Source organism: Cantharellus anzutake (assembly GCF_015039405.1).
Source record: "Cantharellus anzutake strain C23 chromosome Unknown EI90scaffold_11, whole genome shotgun sequence".
In the NCBI taxonomy this organism is placed as follows: domain Eukaryota; kingdom Fungi; phylum Basidiomycota; class Agaricomycetes; order Cantharellales; family Hydnaceae; genus Cantharellus; species Cantharellus anzutake.
In genome coordinates, this window is record NW_024066961.1 from 470,108 (window position 1) to 491,491 (window position 21,384).

The window sequence follows — 21,384 nt, forward strand, 5'->3', positions numbered from 1 at the left end:
TAACAGCTCATGTAGATAGCTGCTTGCGACTTACATAGTATGTACATTGTCAAATTTTAGTTTACTAAAGTGAAGCTGAGCTTTAGTCATTATTGACTGCACACAATTCGCTAGTAAGAAGTCTTTTTACGACATGCAGAGCGCTTTGTCAGAAATTAAAAGGTCACTTTGTTTCCGTTGTCTTGCTGTGACTTGCGTGACAAGATTTACATAGCTATTGTTCAAGTGTGGAGCGTGACAGAATGGATCTTGATTCGAACGAGCAGTGAGCTGGAGCGATGCCGCGTGTTAATGTTAGTACTGAGTCGTTTGCTCGCCAGAAATACCAGGCTGAACTTATTTGCTGCGCTGCAAGCCCGCATTGAGAGAAGCTCAGAGTCCTCTCAGCAACTTGTCGAACGAATCAAATCTTCTGCGTAAGTGAGGTATGGTTTATTCTATGACCTCTCTGACTCGGATTCATGTTAAGAAAGACCGTGCGGTCGCAGTGGGACTCAAAAATATACCAACTTTCCTCTGAGGTCTCTGCGGTAGAAAGCACCCTGGCGGCATTGAATCGCGAGCTTGCTCTCGCACGTTGTGGATTGAACCGCGTGGCCAATGCCTCCTCTCCTTACTGTCGAATACCAGATGCATTGCTTTCGGATATCTTTGCATGGGCCTGCTCAGGAAGCGTCATGGAAGCTAAAGGGGAACATGCGACACTCCAGACTATTTCATCGACCTGTCATCATTGGAGAGAGGTCGCACTGCACACTCCCTCCCTTTGGACACATATACATATCAAGGCTGGAGAATTCAATCCATTTATGCACACGTGTTTGGAGCGTTCTGTCGCAGCGCACTTGCGTCTAATAATTGAGCTGGACAACTCCTTCATTCAATGGGGCCCTGCACGCCTCGAGCGTTGGATCGACTCCCTCGCACCGTACTTTGAGCGGTGTGTCATGCTCAAATTTGTGATACAAGATTTCTCGGTTGTTCGAATAACATTCCCGATAAATCATTCGATGCCTCATCTGCGGGAATTTGCCTGGGAGGGAGGGATACGTGCGCCAGATGAAGATGACTCACAAACTTCTACCGAATCGGTAGCCCTTTACGACCATACGAAAACGTCTCCGGAGGCACTGCGTTTGGATATCCTTGGAGCACCTTTCCCGATCCAGTGGGATGATGGAATTGTATCGAGGCTCACCACCCTGGCATTGGATCACTACGCTGGGCGGCCTACACGGGATGTAGTGGAGTTAGTAGCCAGATGTCCAAATCTCAAAAACTTGCGCTGGAAGCAACGTTTGGGCGATGACGATCCATTTACTGCACCTCTTCCTCTGTTCACGTCTCAGAGCCTTGAAATCCTCGACATTGATTTTCCCGCAACCAGTGATGAGGCGCGAAGCGTTTTGTGGCGGATGCAGTTCCCGAACCTACGATATCTTTGCGTTGCGTCGCGGTCCTCGAACACTGGATGGGCAGAAACCGCCCTCGGCTCCTCTCAAAGGTTCCCACTCCTCCAAACACTGTGGCTGTCTACACGTGCGTTTACCCCTGAAGCCATGGTATCATTCCTAGCCGCTCACCCCACTGTCGAGGAATTTGGATGCGGAGTGGGGCCGCTGGTTCGCACCCTGATATCACTTTTGATGGAGCTCATCTCTCAATCTTTTGATCCCCCAAAACTTCGTTTCCTGTACTTACTGGACGCAACTGAAAGCCCTGACGCGGTTCAAGTGTGCCTAGCGTTGGGCTCATTAATCAGGAGCAGATCAAGCAGTGGAGATGCCTCCGTGCCATTAATGAAGGTTCAATTAAACGATGAAACATGGATGCGGTCACCCGTCGGAGAGCCCTACGCCTCATTACAGCGAGATTTCCCCGGACAAGTGGAACTGAGTCATGTTGACGATTCAGTGCCTTACAGGTTCAGACCAATTTAGGTCTGAACATTATCAGTTCGTGCCGGTACTGTCCCGCGGCGCCCTGAAGTTGCCATCGTATCCGACCTTGTGTTCTGAATTGGTTTATGTACATTTTGTGTTGTGCACGGTTATGTTCCAGTAGAGAATATATCCAGGAATTTGCGTGGAGATTTCACGCATTGGTGGGCCCGGGCAGGCTCGTTGCCGAATGCACGTTCGAGCGGTGTATCTTCTGACATGAGCTCCTCATGCTCCTCGTGTTCCAGGCGCAGAATTCGACAAGGGGAGCAGTATAAACTCCCGTCATTGATCGTTAACTTGGTAATCGATCTAGCTTCGTTATGCATTTTTCGGCTCCTTCCTGGCCTTTGTAGCCTCACTTTGTTCGCTAGCTGCTCCCCGTTTCTTCAGCGTTACCACCTAGCTTACCCATCTCCTCGTAGTGCATTAATTTACCGGGTCGCTCGAAAGAGGCTTCGGCGTCTGTTGCATGGGGTCATCGCCACGCCATTCTTTCGCTACCTCCGAAAGCATCTCTGGCTAACCTCAGATATTTGACCCCGCGGGTGAATCAATCCCCGATTTCCTGATGTCGAGAATGCCATTTTTTGCCCCTCGGAAAGGCATTTCCCCGACACAGCCTAACCAACTTCCGTGAGAATAAATCGACGGCCATCCCGTTCTCGATCGACTGATCATTGATTCATCACGGCTTCCGCACGGCTCGAGACTTCTCTTCAAAGCACTCACAAATCCTTGAGGCTGTTGCCGTCTCGCCTGTACCATGGAACGCAATCAATTATATTTAATCCTAAATGGTCATCGTGGGCACACAGGAAGAACTTCGTGTTCCGACAGGGTTCTGGGTTCCACGGATTTCAATTGTGGCCCATCAGCGTGGCGTTGTTCTGCATGTCAAAAGGAAAGCTGTGCGACATGTCGCATTCGGTGGGAGTCCCTTATAAGGGGAGGCGAAACGTTCTTCATTCATGCCCGTTTGCCCTCACATCATTATATCTTCCCCGCATTATGCTAATTCCCACTTCTACTGCAACTATCGACCTTGTCGATGACACTATCTTCCTGCATCCTGCGGACCTTCTACTCACTACGCTTCGTGCAACAACTGTTTCCCCTATGCTGAGTGGAACGTTTTCTCTAAAACTTACGAGAAAGCGAAGATTCAAATGGATAAGATTGAAGTTAGTCCGGTTTTATGAGATCTTTTACCCAGAAGAAGAGTACGTCGCTGCTTCGTTGGTGTAATAACTCTTGGCTAACGTGGGCTAACGTGGGCTAACGTGAGAAGTGCCCGTTGGACGCACAACTTTGAGTCTGGTGCCCACACAGAGTCCGAGGTGGTGCTACTGGACGAGAAAGACGGGAAGATCTCTTTGGGAAAGGGAGCCCACGACTTCCCATTTGCGCTTCCAGTCCCCTCTACTTCCGCTCCACGAGAGAACTGCCGGCATGGCCGTATTTCCCATCGACTCATCGCGGTCGCAAAAGCGGATGGTTTGTTACGGGGCGATCTGACGGCCTCGAGGCTTGTTTCACTAATAGCTAACCCTGTGTCGTGAGTCGCTTTTCATTAGTTCGCTCACAGGATGCGCACCCCATGGCTGACATAGGATTACTGTAGTGAAGGAGAAACACAAAAAACTGACATCATCGTTGAGAACTATCATCCTGAACTTGGCGTACGCGTGTGTTCTGTCCGTCTTGGGGGTTGCTGACACCTGTATTGTTGTAGCCATATGCCGTCACCGCACGGTCGCAACACTTGACTGTTGGGGGTGTCCTAGAGTTCACGTTCCATCTGGCGTGTCCACCTCGAGAACTCCAAATCCACTCAGTCGCTGCATATCTCAACGTGAAACACACACTTGTTTCCCCAACATTCAGGCAAAAACCCGCGCAGCACTTAGACACCCGAGTCCGCATCTTCCAGAGTCAAGAAGCCGCGCCTGACTCCGTGCGAGCCCTTCCTTCCACTAAGGTCGGTTCCAGGACGCGAGGGGTTTGCGAAAATCAAGGGGACTCCGCCATGACTTCAGCTTTGAACCGAATGGCGATAATGTTTGGCGCCATGTCATTGGCAAGCACTGAACTCTATCCTCAAATTCAGATGGATATGTGTCGTGAAAGTCGATGCACGTCATCATCACCGTTAGCTAGAGTGCCTCAGAGTGGTTCCTACAACTTCCATCACGTCGCGCGCCTTCCATTGGAAGAATCATTAAGTCCGTCAACGATTGCTGAAAGTGACACTCCAATACAGGTCGCTCATGAGCTTTCGTTTGAGGTTCTATTTGAATCGATAGTAAACAAGGACGATTCGGATCCTCCCCCTGCTGGGCATCGGCAGTTGACTGTCAAACGACCAATCACGATATCATCAGTGAGGACCGTATACCACTGTTGGGTCTTTGTTTCACTAACAACCCTCCACCCCCAGTGCCATTGCCATCTAGAGTCTCTTCTTGTCCCCTGCTATTCTGAAATCGATGTTGCCCCCCTTCCACCTTTCGAAAAGGGTTCGAGACCTTCGTGGTCCGAAAACTGCGTGTGTCGCTCGAGTATTGACCTTCTTATCGCACAACAACGGTCAATAGGATTGGACTGTCAACCGTTCGATCGCCTTTACAGGAACCCTCCCAAGCCCGGCCTATGACTTTCATACTGGCATTGTTTGGAAGGACTTTTTTCTCAGCGGCCATCGACAACTTTGGAAACTGGGATAAGGCGCATCGTCATTCATTATACCCTGTACATTTCGTACGTTTGAGCCTTAATAACACCTTCCTGATGGCAGTCTTCCGGCGGCGACGATTTGATCCAGAGTGGCGCACAGCGTGTTCGGGATCTGCGATCTGTTCCGCGGCCACATCAGAAGCGTGAGAAGTAGCGCAGCGATGACATAACGTTATCATGTAGTTCTTTGCTTATAAAGCCCGCATTAGATAATCACCTAGTCTGCAAGAAGCCCACTGGCTTCTTTTATGGATCTGATGGCCTCTTCATGGAGCTCGCGGATCAGATCCTTGAAATCAATCGGTCAGCGCTCGCCCGGTAAGTCGGTCCACAACCTTCAAATGATTTCAAGACACTCACAGCAGCGAATGAGGGTTCTGTGCGCAGTCCGATGCTCGTGCCAGACCATATGATCTCATGGGTTCCTCCGCTCCCCTTCCCGGCCTCATATCTCTCCCTTCTCGCCCCCATTGATATTCCAGATACCTCGTCATCTAACATGGCTTTCATTCGTAGGCCGCGCCCCGTAATACCATCTGGCCACTTGTCCGCGACTCCCATTAGGTCATCGAAGATTGGGGATCGGATTGTAGGATTGTCGTCAATCCTGAAGTTACGAGCAACATTGAGAAGTGTTTCCTTCTTACTCTCTGGGATCAAAGATTCTGGGGAAACGGTCAGGCTGGTACCGATGACTGCTCCTGACGCCCCGAGGGTGAGAATGGCAGCAACCTGAGAGCCCGTTGCGATCCCGCCTGCACCGAGAATTGGTAGCGGCCCATGTACTAGAGGGCGAAGAGGTTCTACTGCGGCTAGAATTGAAGGTAGTAGTGTCACCAGTGGAGGCGCAATGCCGAGACCATGACCTCCGGCTTCATTCCCTTGTACAACCAGCACGTCAATGTCCCAGCACGTATACGATTCAATAGCCTCGGGGGTTGTGTTGACTTGAACGAATATAAGGGTTCTTTCATTACTGTCTGCCTCTCGAATCGTTTTGATCCAGCGAGGGAGGTCTCTGCCGCAGGATAACCACAAAGCTCGAATATCTCGTCGCCGAAGTACGTATTCCAAGACCTGGACAGCCTCTGGGCGTTGTTCAAGCTCCCATCCGAAAAACCCTACGCCGATCGGGAGACGAGTTGAAATCGAGTTGTTGAACTGACTGGAAGATAAAAGTGACCGAGCAATTTCGATTTCTTTTTCGGCAAACTCGACATTTTGATAGCCTACGATATTCGGATAATCATTGGCATGTAGACAGGCATTATCGAAAATAGTTAACAGAGCTCACCAGTGGAGATGAAACCGAAACCACCACCTAGAGTAATTTGGGCAGCCAAAGCTCCACCACTAGCCTTCGCCATCGCAGCCCCAACGATGGGTGTGCGAATCCCTTCCAGATCATGAGGTTCTGAACGAATATCATCTATATTTGATGCCTCTCACCCAACAAAGTCGTCAAATGTGTGCGAAACGACATGGTCAGAGGACTTCTGAGAGGCTTCTGACTTGTGAGAGTGTATGTGCAGTGTTGCTAATATACTTCGGTATGATTAATTGCTGCGGAGAGTTCGACGCCGTGGTGTTACAATACTACTGAAATCGCGCTCAGTCGTCACTAAAGTCTTCGCTGGGAAGGTGCTGGTATTGCAGCCGGCAGCGGGCGGTGACTCATTATTTACAAGTCATACAACAGCTTTTCATGAGAGGTGTACTTACGAATCCGGATTAAAGTGACGTGTAAACATCAGGCCCGACTTCTGGGCGAATGCACACCTGGAACCCAATGAGACAAATGCACGGTTCTCATCATTGTCTAATTATTTGTGCTCTTGGACACGGGTAAGATGGTGAGCCTGGAATTAATGACCTGTCAAGGGGTATGCACTCCTATTTTTGTTGGGCGGAGATGATGGCTGGGGGCTCGGATAAATGGGTCACTTCCTGAGTCGAGCCTTGATCAGCACTCCAACCGGAACCCGTGCGAGTCGCGGGAACCCGCGACGTCACATATGCCATCAGCACGGGTACATAGGTTGAGAGCTCGGCGGTGCTTTTGAACCGTTCGAGACCATCGTACCAGTAGCACAAGCTCGTCCGCGAAGGGTACAGCAGAGTAATCAACGCGGGGCGCTGAAGCGTGATTTAAAAAACGCTATGCAGAATAAGTAACTGACGCGATACAGAAACGATAGCATCATCTAGACCATTAATCTTAATATCGCAAGATAAGACTAGTTTCTAGTCACGCAAGCGCACCGCTTTTAGAAAGAGACCCTGGACAACAGGTCAAGTAAGATTTTTATATGGTCAATGTCTCTGTGGGCACCTTGGGTTGAGGCCGCGATCCTAGACGGGCGATGCAAAGGGCCTGCAGGGGAATGAAACTGAACAGTGACCAGTGGGTTGTATTTTCATGCATTCCAGTTGATCACCATATCACTCTTGCGGAACGAGGATGCGGGTGGTTGGTTTTATGGCATCCCGAGGCTAATGCGAACTGGGACCCTCGCGGAAACGATGCAGAACTACGGCGGAGATGCTGAGCGCAGAGCAACCTTGCGGCGAATGTGGTTGATGGAAAACAGGGCTAAGGGGTCTGGGCCTACACGGAGAAGATGCTTTGCAGCGGATACCATTATGAAATGTTGTTCAAATCCGCACGAACGAGTGGCCACGAGGGAATGGGCACCGTCATGACAAGACAGCGCAACAAACACAATTGGCCACCCCTACAACTGACCCTGGTATTACGAGTGGCCGCCTGAATGCCAATTCAGCCGCAATTGGCCTGGATTCCTTGAGATCGTGCATGGGAAGAATATCGGTTTTAGTCTGGGAATGCCCCGGCAGCGAAATTTAATCACAAAGGAGGTTCTCATGCAAGGTTATTTCCACGCAATGGGAGGGCCGGACAGTGATGAGTTCTGCTAGCCAACAATCGCGCCCTCGGGGAGCTATGATCACAGAGTCACTGCTCAGGAATTTGGCACTCAAACACCGAAAAGCGCGGTGGGAGGGCACGCATGAGCGTTTGATTGCGGTTTCCGTTGAAACTTAGGGTAGCAGCATGATTGGCTTCCCAGTTGGCACTCATGGCCGCAAAGCATATACGTGGAGGTTTCGTCGCCGCGCGTGCGAGCCAACAAAGCCTGAGTCTATTTTGCATCCGTTGAACGCGGTCAGGAACTAGAAATGTCGTTCTTAACGCAGTGTCTGGCAGGGACTCTCGATGGAGACCCAAATATTCGTATCCAGGCTGAGCTTAAGCTTTCTGAACTGTTTACACAGAATCGTGGGTGAATGTAACTTGCTGCCATTGTCATGACGCAATGATCGCGATCCGCAAAATAGAAACACCCATAGAACTTGCCACAATCTGCGTTTCTCCGTCGGAGAATTTTCATTTGAGACAGATAAGCCTTCAATGACTGTCTCTACCTCACTTGATTCTGAAGCGCGCGTCCTTCACTCCGCAGCCGCCGCGGTGGGTAAGTACGTGAATGAGCGGTGGTCACCGATCTTCAACGCATGGAAAGGAACCTCTGCGCCTCCCGAAGCAAGTGTAGTTCCTTCTCATTTTACGTGAAAAATCTAATCTTATTGAAGATAAAAGAGCAAGTGAGATCGACATTGTTTCGCGGCCTTTCCGATCCAGCACGCGGGATCCGATCTGTCATTGTAAGTTCCATCACCATCAGTCGTACTTTGTCTATATAATAATCATGAAAACCCAGGCTTCGGTGATTTCAAAAATAGCTCATAGTGACTGGCCAGATCATTACTCGACATTGTTGAACGATCTCATTGGCTTGCTCCAGTCTGGTTCCACTGATGCCATTCACGGAGCACTCCAAGTATTTTCGGATCTCTCAAAGGACGAGCTGACTGAGGAACAACTCATTCCCGTCCTCCGAGAGCTAGTGCCTATCCTTATTACTGTTGTGGGTCAGGCTGAGGTGTCGTCATTCCCCGAACATGTTACGGCACCGCGACTCATTATTTCGGCAGCACACCAACTTTACCCGGGCGCGTGCAATATCCACATTTAAGCAATCCATTGTATCACTGATCATGGTGAAGGATCAATACCCAGATGCAATCGCTGAAGCATCTTCGGGTGTCCTGCCACAGTGGCTTGAGACTTTCGGAGCCCTTTTGGAGGCGGATCCTCTTGCAGAGCTCCGCGGCTCTCCGGACTGGTCCCCACTTGCCGTCCGCCTTCAGATATTCCGGGTATGACAATGTCCACGTTGCACGCATGTAACTGACTGCCGACCAGACGTTAGTTGCGATTGCCATCTCCCTTCCCAAAATATTGGCACCTGTGTACCCGAATTTCGTTGCGATCAGCATCAGCCATCTAGAAGCTTTGCTTCCGGTATTTCAACGGTACTATGTGGCTCACGATAACGAAACACCACCTCCCACAACCCCAGCGGATGATCCAGACCAAATGGTCGCCCTCCCCGTGCTCGCATCCTCCATATTTGAGTTTCTGGGTCTTGCGGCTCGCTCACGAGTCCTGCAGTCTTATTTTCTTGACCGGGATGAGGCTCACCTAGAGCGGTGCGTGAGATTGGTGCCTCTATGGGCTCAAATGACAGAAGACGACGTGCGCAGCTTTGATTTTTCTTTCCGTTGCGATGATATTGAAACGTCACGTCTACAGCGACAAACTTGGTCATCCGATAGCAACGCTTTTATAGCGGAACAAGATGACGATGCTCCGTTGATGACGTTGAGAACAGCAACGATCGATTTCCTCCAGGTAGTGCCACTACTTTCTGTCCCAATTTGTCCTAATGACAGTTCGATATCAGAACCTACTCGATGCATTCTCCACGTCTACTGTGCGCAAGTTGCAAGAAACGACGGCCGGAATTGTCGAACAGTCCAGCCAGGCCCGCCAAGAAGGCAACGCGGACTGGTATGCGACCTATCAACTCCTTATACATCTACCTTGACCGGTTCTTTAGGTGGAAACCCCTCGAAGCTGCGTTAGCAGTGTTAGGCGCAGAATCCGACGCCTTGTCTGATATCGTCCAGGCCGAAGCCGACGAAGGACGGCCAAAACCATTCGACACCGACACTTTGCTCGGCAGTGTGATACCTTCGCTTCTTGGAATTCATGGTTTGTGCTGTGCATGACAAAGTCTGTGGTGGTTTGTAACTTTCATCTGGTTAGACTGTCCATTTTTGCAGGGGCGTGCGTTTGTTTTCGCTGGAAATTTTGCTACCTTCTTGTCGCCGGAACTTACTGGGCAGTATCTCAATGCTGCTGTGGGAGTCATAGAGTTGCCTCACGCAGGTATCCCCGTGAAGGTCTCCACAGTCAAGGCAATCCAGAGGTTGGCGTTCTTCCTATACCCGAACCATTTACATCCCACTTATACTCGCGTTGGCAGACTCACACGCTCCGCCAAATCCCCCCTGGCAAAATCTTATGCACCTAGGATTCTTGCGACACTCGCACCCTTCCTCTCTACTGCTGCTGATGAGACCCTCTCCCTAATACTTGACACCTTGACGATAGTTGTTCAAATTGACCTTGGATCGTGGCTGAATCCAGACGTTGTGTCTTCACTAACAGCCGCTCTCGTAGATGTTTGGAAACGGAACTATGAAGGCAAGTTACAAAGCCGCTCCGAGTTGCATGCCGAGCCGCTCAGTCTCAATTAAGACCCTATCCTGCTCTCTGAAATTGCTGAGATGGTCAAAGCACTTGCTGCCTCGCCATCTCCCGATGCATTTAGCTCTGTGGTCAACAGGCTGCTCCCAGCCATTGTAGGCGCGCTGGACCAGGCCGCACTGAAGCCGCAAGAATCATGGATAGCAAGTTCAGCCTTGGAGTTGACAGCAGGTATCTTAGAGGCTGCGGATAAGGGAAAGCTCGGCGATGGCTTCGTTGCGGGATTAGCGCCTTCCCTGTTCAACTCTTTGTCGATGGCAACAGATAGGGATGTTATTCTTGTGGGTCATTATATCATGCCAATTCTCATGTGCTCATCACCTCATAGAATGGCTGCGAATGTGTGACACTAATTGTTCGGAAAGGCTCAGATCAATTGATTTCTTGGAGGAATCCATCCGGTCAATCAGGTATCCAAGTTGTGCTTGCTCTCGTCTCGAAAATGGTATCCCCTTCAGAAAATGAAGCAGCTGGCTTGCTGGTGGGAGATTTGATTGTCCATTTGATTCGCAACTGTGGAGAAGCAATATTCCCAGTCCTCCCTGAGCTGCTTCAGACGCTGGCAAATCGAATACCCACTGCCGAAACGACAACTTTCATTCAGGTTTGCCAGCCAAACTGTAGTTCAGCTTCTTTATGGTATTCAAACTCTTTTTTTATCAGAGTTTGATCGTTCCCTTCGCCTTTTTGATCCATTCACACAGAGATACCGTGCTGTCCCTCCTAGAATCCATGACGGTCTCGACAGGCCCGTCAACTTCAGAGAATGGGCTCAACATATTAATTAAAACATGGTGCGAATACGCTGAGTCTTTTATTGGTTTTTGGCCCTGCAGAATTAGGTGCGTGAACGGCGCCCTGGTATATTGTTCACTCTCATTTACCGCATCCTAGTATTGTGGCACTATGTGATCTTTTCCTGGCGCCAAATCTCCGGTTGAAGGAAATCGATGTTAAAGGTGACATTATCATTCGCCCGGAGACAAGGGACGGTACGTGAACACCCTGCACAATGACGTATGCATTGAACTCGTCCGTCACAGTTGTGATGACTCGATCGCGGGCCAAACAAAGTAAGCTGTGTTGACAATCCGCTTTCACACAACCTGACATCACTTGAAAGTACCCACTGAATATGAGCGAACTAAGTTTCCGGTCAAGGCACTCAAACTTATTCTTCATGAATTGCAAGCGACCGAAACACTCACGAAAGAAGAGACGAAGCCAGATAATGTGGAATCCGATGATGGGGTAAGCTGCCCTGTTGGAACACACAACGCTGACTCACACTTGCGCTAATTTCATAGGATGATGAATGGGCCGATGATGAGATATTCGAAGGCATAAAAGATGAAGAACTTGTTTTTTTGTCAGGTAGGGATGATGCATTAGAATCCACCCTTTTCGAATGACATCGTTGATGCCACATTTCGACAGATGTTCTCGACGAGGTAGAGAAGCCTGAGTCTGCTGAAGATGACGAGGATTTGAAAGACGACCCCGTCTCTCAACTTGATATGAGGGTAAGTCAAATGATTTCTGGTGAGAGTGCCAAATCACAGAACTCGCGACCTCGTAGGCCTATCTCCTATCATTCATCCAACAATGTGCTTCGGCAGATCCAAATACTTTCGCTCTGATTGCTAGACAGCTCACAGAAAACGAAGCGAATGTTGTTCAACGCATCATCATAGGTTGACTATGGCCAATACAGCTTGGGGGCTGGCATTTCGGCTTAGAGCTTAGTTCACATGAAAATGTTCTCGGGCTTTTGCATGATGATTCGACCAATGTCAGATGCGTAGGGAATGACACTACTACAACATGCACTGTGGCCTGTCTTGCCCTGCATATCTTCACCGGAGAATGATCTGTCCCTCCACGGCACGCGCATCAACTCCAATACGATCCAGTGCCCGAAGATACCGTCCACGATCCATTCGTCGTAAGTACTTTAGGACTTTGGCACGTTGATGGAGGAGAAGAAGGAGAGATCTTCGATTGTGAATGTCGTGTTTGGCTCGCGTGAGATGTTCCCAAAGGTTGCGGATTTTCCATGTTAATAGCGCAGCTGAAAGTGGGGGAAACCGAACATTTAGCATGGCCCGTCCCTTCCCTCAGATATAAAGACGGAAAGCTAAAACCCGGTAGCAAACAGAAACGAAGAGAACCAAACAACGGCGTGCAACCTTTGAGTGTGGACTCACCTTGAACTTCTGACCTTCCCGTGTCGTTCGGTTTCCCTTCTGAAAAAGCATCGACGATCCTCTTCCTGTTCTCAAATGCTATCCCTCTTGCGTTGGCATTGCTTAAACCAGTTATCCGGGCCAGCATTTCGGTGTTGAGACGGGTGACATCCAGGAAGTGGTTGAGGTTTTCGACTTGGGTTTCGGAGCGTGCTGTGATGGAAGAAGATCCGTGGGTGGTAAGAGGGGGATCAGAGGGGGAAGAGGAAGGATCTGTCGAAGCGTCTGAGCCAAGGAGTCGTTTGGTTGAGGATTCTGCTCCCACTTCGGTGGTGGAACCGAGAGTGGTGGTCCCATTGGCAGGCAACCATCCCTTATGGATCGTCTCACCGCCCTTGCTTCCGCTTTTGCTGATCGTATTAGCACTGTCATCGTTGAGGTCCTCAAAGGCCGCTCTAGACATCCGTTCTTTTTCTGTCACTATAGAAAATTCGAAGCGTTTCTGAAGGTCGATGACGGGCAAATCTTGGAAAAGAAGTTTCTGTTCAGAGGGTCCTATACCGAAAGCGAAGGCTTTGGGGAGCTGGATACGTTGAGATTTGGTAGGGTCTGAGTTGAGAGTTTCATCGAAGGCAGAAGTGGAGGAGGCTGAGGCTAGTAATGTACCGAAGTTAGATGCATAGATAAGGCATCACTAATAGTCCTCACAAAAAAACAGACTTACCACCACTCTTCCTTTCGTTGCTCCAAATCTTCCCCGTGACTTGCCCAAGAGGTTCCAAATCCTTAGGACCAACTAGAATCCTCGCCAAATCACTGTTCAACCATAACGAATCGTCATGCAGAGGATGTCCTAGGGCGGGATGAGGTGTAGTTCTGGCTTGCTCTCCTGCGATGGCTGCTTTTCTTTCTAGGTTTCGTTTTTTGACGGCTCGTGCCCGACGTTTTCGGTATGATTCAGAGAGATTCGATGAGGTATGGAAGGAGAAAGAGGTTGTAGAAGGGATATAGGCGTTGGTAACTGTCGTGACAGCCGGAATACATGATTTTAAGGTGTGAGCCCTGCTTAAAGGCTCAGAGAGCATGCCTGATGTTAGATTAAAATGAACGTCAGCTTATTGGGAGCGATACCACGTCAACTTACGACTTGCGCTTCTCGGAGCTGTGAATAGACGCTGCATTCGTCTGTGCTTGAATCGAATGAACATGCGCCCTCGTGAGAACAAAATGATCCTGGAGGTCCTTTAAGCCACCCTCCGTCAACGTTTTAAACAGCATTTGTCGCGCTTACAAGCATTATGCCAGAGCTATCCTCCATGACCCCGAGTGCTGTTGCTAAAGGTGATGTCAGGGTCCTCTGGTCACTGCCGAATATATATATGTATAGTCTCAAGCTTGAACACTTATGTACAACGGAGACTCATTGTTCGGAGGACTGTCGACTCTACCCATCGCTGTCTCTTTTGAAGGGTTTCCAACATGAACACCTGCCATCTTGCTAACTCGAATGCAGTATCTGCACTTTCTGCTGATATTGTATGCAATGCATGGGCAACATCTTTTTAGTTCTGTGCTTTCATGTAATTAGATGTTCTTCCTGCATGACCTCCGCGGATGGCGATGTTTGTTCATCGCTCGCAAACTAGATCCTGTTGCTTCCCTATAACCTATACCTGGCAACCTTGCCCTGAAACATCTGTTGACACTGGTTAAGCTAGCCATTGTGGGGAAGGCATGCCGTGTTGTGCAAGGACTTCGTCCTATGCAGGTGCTTAGACATCCAATGACTGATACTGATGATCCTGCTTTCTCGGTAGCGAATCCGGCCTAGTTGTGAGGCGAGCTCTGGACTAGCGAAGTTGCGACCACCATGCATGACGAACCCACCTCCTTGGCTTTCAGCCCGCTCGTGTTACCCCCCACTTGACAAACCATGTTTTCAACACCCATTTAACAGACTTTCCCCGCGTAAGCTACGAATGATGATTACGAATGAGCTGGAGAGGGATAGTCCAAAACTAGTAATGGCTCCCGATATATGTACGAGCACATAATAACAACCTACGTCCTGCACGCCAATGCACAGACAAACAGGTGTACAGGTCACTTCCAGTTATTCCCAAATCCACTTGGTTGCCCTTACTGTGTGACTCGATGCTGAGAACCGTGATGCAGCCTCAGCCGTCGCCAGGCCAACGCTTGCATGGGTCATTCAAGGCCCGGAGCCGACTCCATCGCTTCATCGCATTTGTCAGTTATCTTGAATATAAGATTTCTCATGCTCTGAAGAAGTCTGGCAAATGGGTAGTCGCGGTAACATGTCCGAATTGGTACATGCAGGGAGCATGGCTCGCGAGGCTCCGTGTACTCGTTGTTGTCAACCCAAGGATATCCAGAATATTACGGTAGCGCTGTGCGTGAAAGTCGTTCAGCCAGGTAAACTTGGCCACACGATCCTCGCCAGTGTGATCGTCTTGCACTGCAATACAACCGTGGCGCGGCCCTCGATCCCGTGTCTCTCATCTGAGGCAACCAATTTCTCTGGCAGATCGAAAGAAAGATGAAGCGGGCCACTCCTCGGAATGAGAAGCCATCCATGTTGTTCTGGTGTCATACTCGCGAAGTAAGCCAACCAAGAGATCGCAATAGTCTCCGAACTTTTTCTCCAACGTGACTGTGTAGCCCCAGGTATCCCGCGTCTGTTTGAATAAAACAACCGCCCTTACTGTGTAACCTGATGCCAAGAACCGCAATGCAACCCCATCCAGACTGGCATGTTTGGATGCAAGGCCCGTGCGCATTACGTCCCAAATCTTTGAACCGAATGAATGACATCGAATTCCCAGGGGTCCTCTGGATCTGCCTATATAAACCTCCGAAAGAACAACTTTCATACCCTCCATCGAAAGGAAAATACGTTGGAGACGACTGTCACATTGAGACCATCGGGAAACTACGAGGTCTCGCCGCCATTGTTTAACTCCATAGATGGAAATTTGGGTCCCTTAGGAAGTGCAGCGTCTACGGTATTTTTAAAGGTGCTGCATGCCATACTTCGAGGACCCACAATTACACAGCATTCCGGATCCCTTCGTTCAACCACATTTCATTTTTCTGCCATACCTTTTCATCCCGCCTGTACGTCAACTTTAGTTTCTCTTCAATGTACATATCAGTCCTTGCAACTTGCCACCGGTGGAATGACTCCCTTGGAACACATCCTCTTTTTCCCAATGTGTGTGACCGGTTCATTACTGCATCTCTCAAGAGACACAACCTGCCGTACAGGCGGCAAGCGCCCACACAAGGGTGAACCACTGATATATATCCATACTGGGGCCCTGCGTTCGTCTGACCATCCAAGACGAAAGAGTCTCGAGCCTGTCATCCAATGGCTCTATGATGAAGGCGCAAATCAGGCAGGTGGAGCTTGGGTGAGCACGGCTGTTTGGTCAAAAGTTCGGCTGCATGCACAACCTCAACGACATCGCGCATGGGAGGGGCGATCGTTAAGGGCCATCTCAAGTTCCATACGAGATTGTGCAATCCACACTTTCTCGACTTCAAAAAACCTTACGCGACGGTAATTAATATATCTCATGCTCATGACAAGTCGCAATGTTCGACATGTTTTTTTTACGCTTGATCTCCTCCCGCCTTCAGATTGTTTGCTGACATACAGCTTTGCGACGAGGGAGTCTCCGTCAGTCAGTTCATGAATACACCCCCTTCGATGTCCCCTGTGAGGTGTCTAACTTTCGACGGTCTGGCTGCTTGCCCGCGTCATGTGAAAACCGAGTTTAGGGGAGGTAGCGCGAGAAATCTCTTGAAAAGTTTCATAGCCATCTTCTCTAAGTTGAAACTGCTCAGTAGCCCCTAAACATCTCCTAGACAACTATTTCTCCGCTGGTTGGGTTGGGTTGCCTCGGGACATCGTCAGGCTCGAGGCAACGGAGATTGCCGTGAATTCGACTGTCAACAACACGATCACGATAAGATGGGTATTGTACATTGTAGTTGTCCACATAGTTGGTGGTACTGATATGTATGGAAGGGCACTCAGCCCAAGACAACAGAGTCTTGGGCCTATCCCTATCGTCCGACGGGCTTTATGATAATGAAGTTACCAACCAGATAGATGGGGCACAGGTGAGCGCAAATGCAGTTTTGCAACAGCCTCTCAACGTCATATATATATCCACATGCGTGATCGATAATTAAGGATCTCACAAAGCCATTTTATTTTCTTGGACTTCCATACGAGGTTGCGCATCACATACTCACGTTTCTTGACTTCAAAACCTTGCGCGACGGCATGAGTCTCACGAGTCGCAACGTTCGACGTGTTTGCGCATATCTCCTCTTCCGGAGCTTCAAATTTCTTGCTTCACTCGACCAGGAACATTTCGAAAGGCTCGATCAGTTCATGAACACCACTTCGGTGTCTGTCGTGAAGCGTCTGTCCCTCTCGGTTAGTGGTGCCTGCGTTGCGCCTGAGGACAAGGCGCAAAAGTCTCTCGAAAGACTTATAGGTATCTTCACCAAATTCTCACATCTCATCGAGTTGACTCTGTCCGGTAACGGCAAAGATCTGGGCAGCTTCCCCGCCATGTGGACCTCCTCAGCACAATGTCAGCTGGAGACCATTAGATTATCTATTGCTGACGATATCACACAATCAAAGTGGGGTGGTTTCTTGACCTCACAACCTAAGCTTCGGCACTTGGCGATATATTATGCCGAAAGTTTCGAGGTGCCCCCCATACCCTCACTCAAATCTGTGAAGGTTGAACTCATGTGTGGGCATGTCCGCTTTCATGACAACATGTCGTCCACTCTACAAGCATTGGAATATCTTTCTCTCGGAGGTGTTTACGACACAATATCCCTGTTAGACATGCCATCTTTGAAGCAGCTCCGTTGTTCCGGTGTGCAAAAATTAGTTATGGATTCGGAATTTCCAAATCTTACGGACCTCAGCTTGAATTCCATACACAATTTCATTCCTCCTACGATTCCACTCCCTTCCTTATCAAAGCTCCGTATGGTGGGTGTGCCGCTGCATCTTGCACGAGGATGCACAACGCTCACCTCCGTGGAATTCCTGGACCGTGCTTTAGTTTGGCCGCGTCGACCTCACGATCTGGAATCGCTCAAGGATTCTGCATTGTCACTTCGCAGCTTGACCATTAGTGAGGACCATAGATCGGACAGCGAAATTCCGCCATCCTACCAAGTAATCAGGACATTCACCTTCCTCACCGATTTGACGATCAGATTCCACTTTATTCCAGTTCAGCTCTGCTGGTCCCCTCTCGACCAAAAATGTCCTACCAGTTCTTTATTTGGCGTTGTAAAATCGTTAAAACACCTTCAAACGCTCTCCTGGGAAGTCACCGTGTCACTAGTGAACCCGACCGAGGAGGAGACCACGGATTACCTCGATGAGGGGATTGTGCGTTGGCTCGATGACATGTCGGATGGCTACGCACGTGTCAATCCCTCGCTCCTCCATGCCGAATTCCGTTGTCACGGCATCCATGACATGCTGAGTCGCGAGATACAAAGGCTAGGCTGGTGGGTGAGACATACTAGGGCCTCTGTCGCAGATCCCTTTAAAAAGGTGGGCTCTGATAGAGGACTTTTTCCTTGACCACAACAGATACCGGCGTCGCATACGGTCATGGCGGTACTGATTCATGTCTTTTTTTGTTTTCTGTTTTTTTTTTTTTCAAGCTCTGTTGTATCATCTCTTTCCGTGCTCTCCTCGATCTGCCGATTCACCTAGCTAGCTAGGCGTTTAACTTTTTGATCGATTTGCATCTTTTCCATGGACCGAAACCTGCAGCACAACAACTGGCGTCATCTTCTGATCAACGTACCATGATTATCGCCATGTATGGATCACTTCAACCTAACGTGCGTCTAACTACGCGTTGTGCTGCATGCATCCTGGCTTGCATTATAGTTGAACGACCTCTATGTAGACCAACGGTGCGGCGCGCGGGGGGGCAGTCGGAACGATTGTCCCGATCGAAATAATTTATTACTATATCGTGCGTGGGGATGCCATGATGACAAACCCCCTGGCTGTTGTTGTCTGTGGATAAGCAGCCCTTGACCGGCCCATGGTTCCGCCGTTACGATCAAGTTTCTCCGTTCCGGAATCCCGCACTAAAAGAATTAACGCCCTTTTTGTTCGCTGAGGAACAAAAAAAAAAAGAAAAGAAAAACTTGCCTTTGCGGCGTTGACTGTACATTTGACACGACGTCATCGTGCCCGTGCCCGTGTCATCATGCATCCGTCTTTTGTGGCGGATCAACCCAATGTAGTCAATCGCTCTGGAGTACCGAGTTATACGTTTCTAATTTGGGCTACGGTCATGGTCGGCCGATGGAAGGGGGGGGGAGAGTGGTTCGCACGCATGGCGTGAACCATTGCTCGACGACGTGGCCCTGGGACTTTTTTTCTCACATACCTGGCTGATAATCAACTGGTAACACCAGCTTCTACTATTGGACAATCACTTGCGCAGTACAATGGACAATCACGGCACACGTGGCCCAATCAAGCCACCCCCCCTTACCTTTACCCCACACACATTGTTCCCGTAAGCCTTCTCCGGATCCGGAGGAGCCCTCATCCACGATTGGGTTACTTCGATGATTTGACGTTGTTGACTTCTCCTAGCTCAGCTCTCTTCTCACGATTCCGTCTTCACCGATCTCCCCACGTCCCCCCCTCGTAATTACTACCCTGTTCTCACTCAACGTTCCACTTCTTTCCCCCTTCCCTCAGGGGAAAAATTACATCTCATCAAGGGGGTCTAGTACTTTACTCTTTTCCCAAGACCGGCACGTCCATACAAGTATAGTAACATGTTAGTACATGTTACTATCATGTCATCAACCGTTTCCTCGAACTTTCCCGCAGCTCTCTCTTTCTCTTTCTCTCACGCGCGCGCGCGCGCGAGGCGTCCGTGCGCCCTTGACTCATTTTTCATTCATTCAAGTCGTTGACCTGACATCTCTATATATATGTAAATTTGCTGAAAAGGAAATGCGGTTGATCCGTGGATCATGGCCCACATGCGCGCAAATGCATGGATTAATTGTGGATTGACCAAACGTAGGTACCCCAATCCATGGTCATGTCATTCCCAACTGATCACCTTTCTTCCCCCCTGTCCGTCTCCTTCGTCATCGTCATCGTCATCATCATCATCATCATCAACCCACCGCATGTATGCGCGCGCGCGAAAAAAAAGAAAAAGCAATTGCCACACCGTTTACTGTAACTGGAAACTCAATTCATTACATAAGTCAGAAAGCAAAAAATGTAAAACCAGCACATCGACGTCATAATTATACCTATCTCTTACAAACCATAGCAAATATATCTATTCCACCCCCGCCTACAAAAGGGAGGAAGATCCGAACCCAAGCTCCTTTCAGTTCTTTTCCAGCTTTCCAGCTTCCCTTTTTCCACTGGCCCGTTCCCCCCGCGCGTCCCTATGACGTATGCTTACTCTCTCACAAGACCCCTTATACAATAACTCGCTCGGAATGACGTCGGACAGGAGGTTTAAACATCAATTAAACCAATATTGACCTAGATCCCAACTTTAGGCGATAAGGTCATTGAACCCCCTGGCCAATGTGCATAATACTGTGTCGTCACGCGCTGGTACTTTTACTACATAGCGCCTGTGTTTCCAACGTTCGCTTGTTACAGTAAGCAAATAATCACAAAGGGATCCCACATTGCAATACAACCCGATGTTCACCATTCGATCTCACTTCCTCGGACGATCGCGAAGGGGGGGGGGGGGGGGAAAGCAAGTAATGTACACACACACACATATACGACAGAACACGCAATATGTATACGGTTTTCACATATGACATTTTGATCTGGCGTTGCGTGTGAACAATGTCGTTTTATTGCAAGTTGAACCAAAAGGAATAATAAGAAAATTGGATCCCCTCGATGACGGAACGCGCGCGCGTTATGGTACAAAAATGGTTGTATGAAGGAACCTGGGCAGAGCAAGCAAAAAGGGAAGAGGGTGCGAGGGTGGTGCGGGATTAACAACCAAGGGAGAGGAGCGGGGGGTGGGTGAGGGGGGAGGAGAGCAGATACTAGCTAAGCCAGCTTGAAAGGAAGAAGAGAAAGAAAACCCGCCAAAAAATAGACCACTAGTACTTAGGTAGTGATCTTTTAATATAAAAAAGGTACGACGACGCTTATACAACTGCAAATATGGCCATGACCATGCACAGTCAGAGAGAAGAACAAAGAGAACCGTGATTATTTTTCTTTTCACTCACCCCAAAACTGAAAGAAAGCAACCCCCCTTTAATGCTGCCACTTAGCCACTACTATTACTTAGTGAGCGCGCATAGTAGTAGTAGTCGTCGTGATACTTCGACCAGTAGTAGTGGCACCAGCGACGATGGTACCAGTAGCGTTCGGTGGAGGCGGAATAATAGGCATCTTCATCGAAACGGGTACCCCTCTTTTCGCCCTCTCAGCCGCTGCCAACTCCGCTTGCCTATACGCATCTCTCAATTGTCTGAAGGAACCAAAGGAAATTTTTTCAGTCAAGGGCAAGGGGGAGGGGGGGGCCGGGGCCGGGGCCGCTCTGGAGGAACAACACGCGTACCGTCTAGTGTGCTCTGCCAAAGCGAACGAATAGGCGAAAACGAGTTGTTGAGAGAGATCAATGTTGGAAGCGGTCGAACTAGGTGAGGATGGGGCGGTAGAAGAGGTTGAGGAGGTCGAAGAGGAGAAGATTAATGATGAAGCCATCGATCACAAGAAGAA

General features: G+C 49.3%; 8 protein-coding genes across 8 annotated transcripts; 5 read left to right on the plus strand and 3 right to left on the minus strand.

Annotated features, from left to right (window-relative positions):
• Window positions 1-242: 242 nt before the first annotated feature.
• On the plus strand, window positions 243-1,940 carry EI90DRAFT_3119628 (uncharacterized protein; the record flags this gene model as incomplete). Its single annotated transcript, XM_039063224.1, has 3 exons — window positions 243-265; window positions 321-416; window positions 470-1,940. 3 exons carry the CDS (start codon window positions 243-245, stop codon window positions 1,938-1,940), a joined length of 1,590 nt encoding a protein of 529 aa, XP_038919148.1.
• A 110-nt stretch (window positions 1,941-2,050) lies between these two features.
• EI90DRAFT_161700 (uncharacterized protein) lies at window positions 2,051-2,695 on the plus strand. Its single transcript, XM_039051968.1, has 2 exons — window positions 2,051-2,576; window positions 2,652-2,695. Exon 1 carries the CDS (start codon window positions 2,160-2,162, stop codon window positions 2,478-2,480), a length of 321 nt encoding a protein of 106 aa, XP_038919149.1. The 5' UTR covers window positions 2,051-2,159; the 3' UTR covers window positions 2,481-2,576; window positions 2,652-2,695.
• On the plus strand, window positions 2,583-4,804 carry EI90DRAFT_161422 (uncharacterized protein). The gene is made up of 5 exons (XM_039051965.1): window positions 2,583-3,163; window positions 3,229-3,498; window positions 3,565-3,622; window positions 3,676-4,323; window positions 4,381-4,804. The coding sequence occupies exons 1-5, from the start codon at window positions 2,835-2,837 to the stop codon at window positions 4,594-4,596; spliced, it is 1,521 nt and encodes a 506-aa protein (XP_038919150.1). The 5' UTR covers window positions 2,583-2,834; the 3' UTR covers window positions 4,597-4,804.
• Window positions 4,805-4,893: 89 nt separating this feature from the next.
• EI90DRAFT_3119630 (uncharacterized protein) lies at window positions 4,894-6,043 on the minus strand (the record flags this gene model as incomplete). The annotated part of the gene is made up of 3 exons (XM_039063225.1): window positions 4,894-4,965; window positions 5,037-5,905; window positions 5,971-6,043. 3 exons carry the CDS (start codon window positions 6,041-6,043, stop codon window positions 4,894-4,896), a joined length of 1,014 nt encoding a protein of 337 aa, XP_038919151.1.
• Window positions 6,044-7,874: 1,831 nt separating this feature from the next.
• EI90DRAFT_2911720 (ARM repeat-containing protein) lies at window positions 7,875-12,070 on the plus strand (the record flags this gene model as incomplete). Its single annotated transcript, XM_039054432.1, is given in 20 exon segments — window positions 7,875-7,974; window positions 8,078-8,247; window positions 8,298-8,360; window positions 8,417-8,638; window positions 8,691-8,915; window positions 8,962-9,294; window positions 9,352-9,453; window positions 9,503-9,609; window positions 9,659-9,813; window positions 9,868-10,030; window positions 10,088-10,350; window positions 10,363-10,652; window positions 10,700-10,975; window positions 11,035-11,213; window positions 11,266-11,363; window positions 11,415-11,444; window positions 11,495-11,622; window positions 11,679-11,745; window positions 11,809-11,894; window positions 11,951-12,070. The coding sequence occupies 20 exon segments, from the start codon at window positions 7,875-7,877 to the stop codon at window positions 12,068-12,070; spliced, it is 3,177 nt and encodes a 1,058-aa protein (XP_038919152.1).
• Window positions 12,071-12,133: 63 nt separating this feature from the next.
• Window positions 12,134-13,893, minus strand: EI90DRAFT_3045378 (uncharacterized protein). The gene is made up of 5 exons (XM_039059400.1): window positions 13,849-13,893; window positions 13,702-13,790; window positions 13,282-13,644; window positions 12,579-13,211; window positions 12,134-12,442 (listed from the first exon to the last, which is right to left on the minus strand). Exons 2-5 carry the CDS (start codon window positions 13,763-13,765, stop codon window positions 12,228-12,230), a joined length of 1,275 nt encoding a protein of 424 aa, XP_038919153.1. The 5' UTR covers window positions 13,766-13,790; window positions 13,849-13,893; the 3' UTR covers window positions 12,134-12,227.
• A 3,246-nt stretch (window positions 13,894-17,139) lies between these two features.
• EI90DRAFT_3045387 (uncharacterized protein) lies at window positions 17,140-18,592 on the plus strand (the record flags this gene model as incomplete). The annotated part of the gene is given in 4 exon segments (XM_039059401.1): window positions 17,140-18,093; window positions 18,243-18,272; window positions 18,283-18,413; window positions 18,436-18,592. Coding segments are annotated over 2 exon segments (938 nt in total), but the record flags the coding sequence as incomplete, so codon positions are not given.
• A 2,354-nt stretch (window positions 18,593-20,946) lies between these two features.
• EI90DRAFT_3119635 (uncharacterized protein) lies at window positions 20,947-21,369 on the minus strand (the record flags this gene model as incomplete). The annotated part of the gene is made up of 2 exons (XM_039063226.1): window positions 20,947-21,133; window positions 21,224-21,369. 2 exons carry the CDS (start codon window positions 21,367-21,369, stop codon window positions 20,947-20,949), a joined length of 333 nt encoding a protein of 110 aa, XP_038919155.1.
• Between the last annotated feature and the right edge of the window lie 15 nt (window positions 21,370-21,384).

What these genes read in the sequence shown, in the direction of transcription:
- EI90DRAFT_161422 (XM_039051965.1), top strand. Translation starts at nt 2,835, where the DNA reads ATGTCAAAAGGAAAGCTGTGCGACATGTCGCATTCGGTGGGAGTCCCT. An exon ending in CTAATAGCTAACCCTGTGTC is followed by an intron (nt 3,499 to 3,564) that starts GTGAGTCGCTTT and finishes GGATTACTGTAG; the next exon opens with TGAAGGAGAAACACAAAAAA. An exon ending in GACCAATCACGATATCATCA is followed by an intron (nt 4,324 to 4,380) that starts GTGAGGACCGTA and finishes CTCCACCCCCAG; the next exon opens with TGCCATTGCCATCTAGAGTC.
- EI90DRAFT_3045378 (XM_039059400.1), bottom strand. Translation starts at nt 13,765, where the DNA reads ATGTTCATTCGATTCAAGCACAGACGAATGCAGCGTCTATTCACAGCT. An exon ending in AGCTCCGAGAAGCGCAAGTC is followed by an intron (nt 13,645 to 13,701) that starts GTAAGTTGACGT and finishes ATCTAACATCAG; the next exon opens with GCATGCTCTCTGAGCCTTTA. An exon ending in CAACGAAAGGAAGAGTGGTG is followed by an intron (nt 13,212 to 13,281) that starts GTAAGTCTGTTT and finishes GTACATTACTAG; the next exon opens with CCTCAGCCTCCTCCACTTCT.
- EI90DRAFT_161700 (XM_039051968.1), top strand. Translation starts at nt 2,160, where the DNA reads ATGAGCTCCTCATGCTCCTCGTGTTCCAGGCGCAGAATTCGACAAGGG.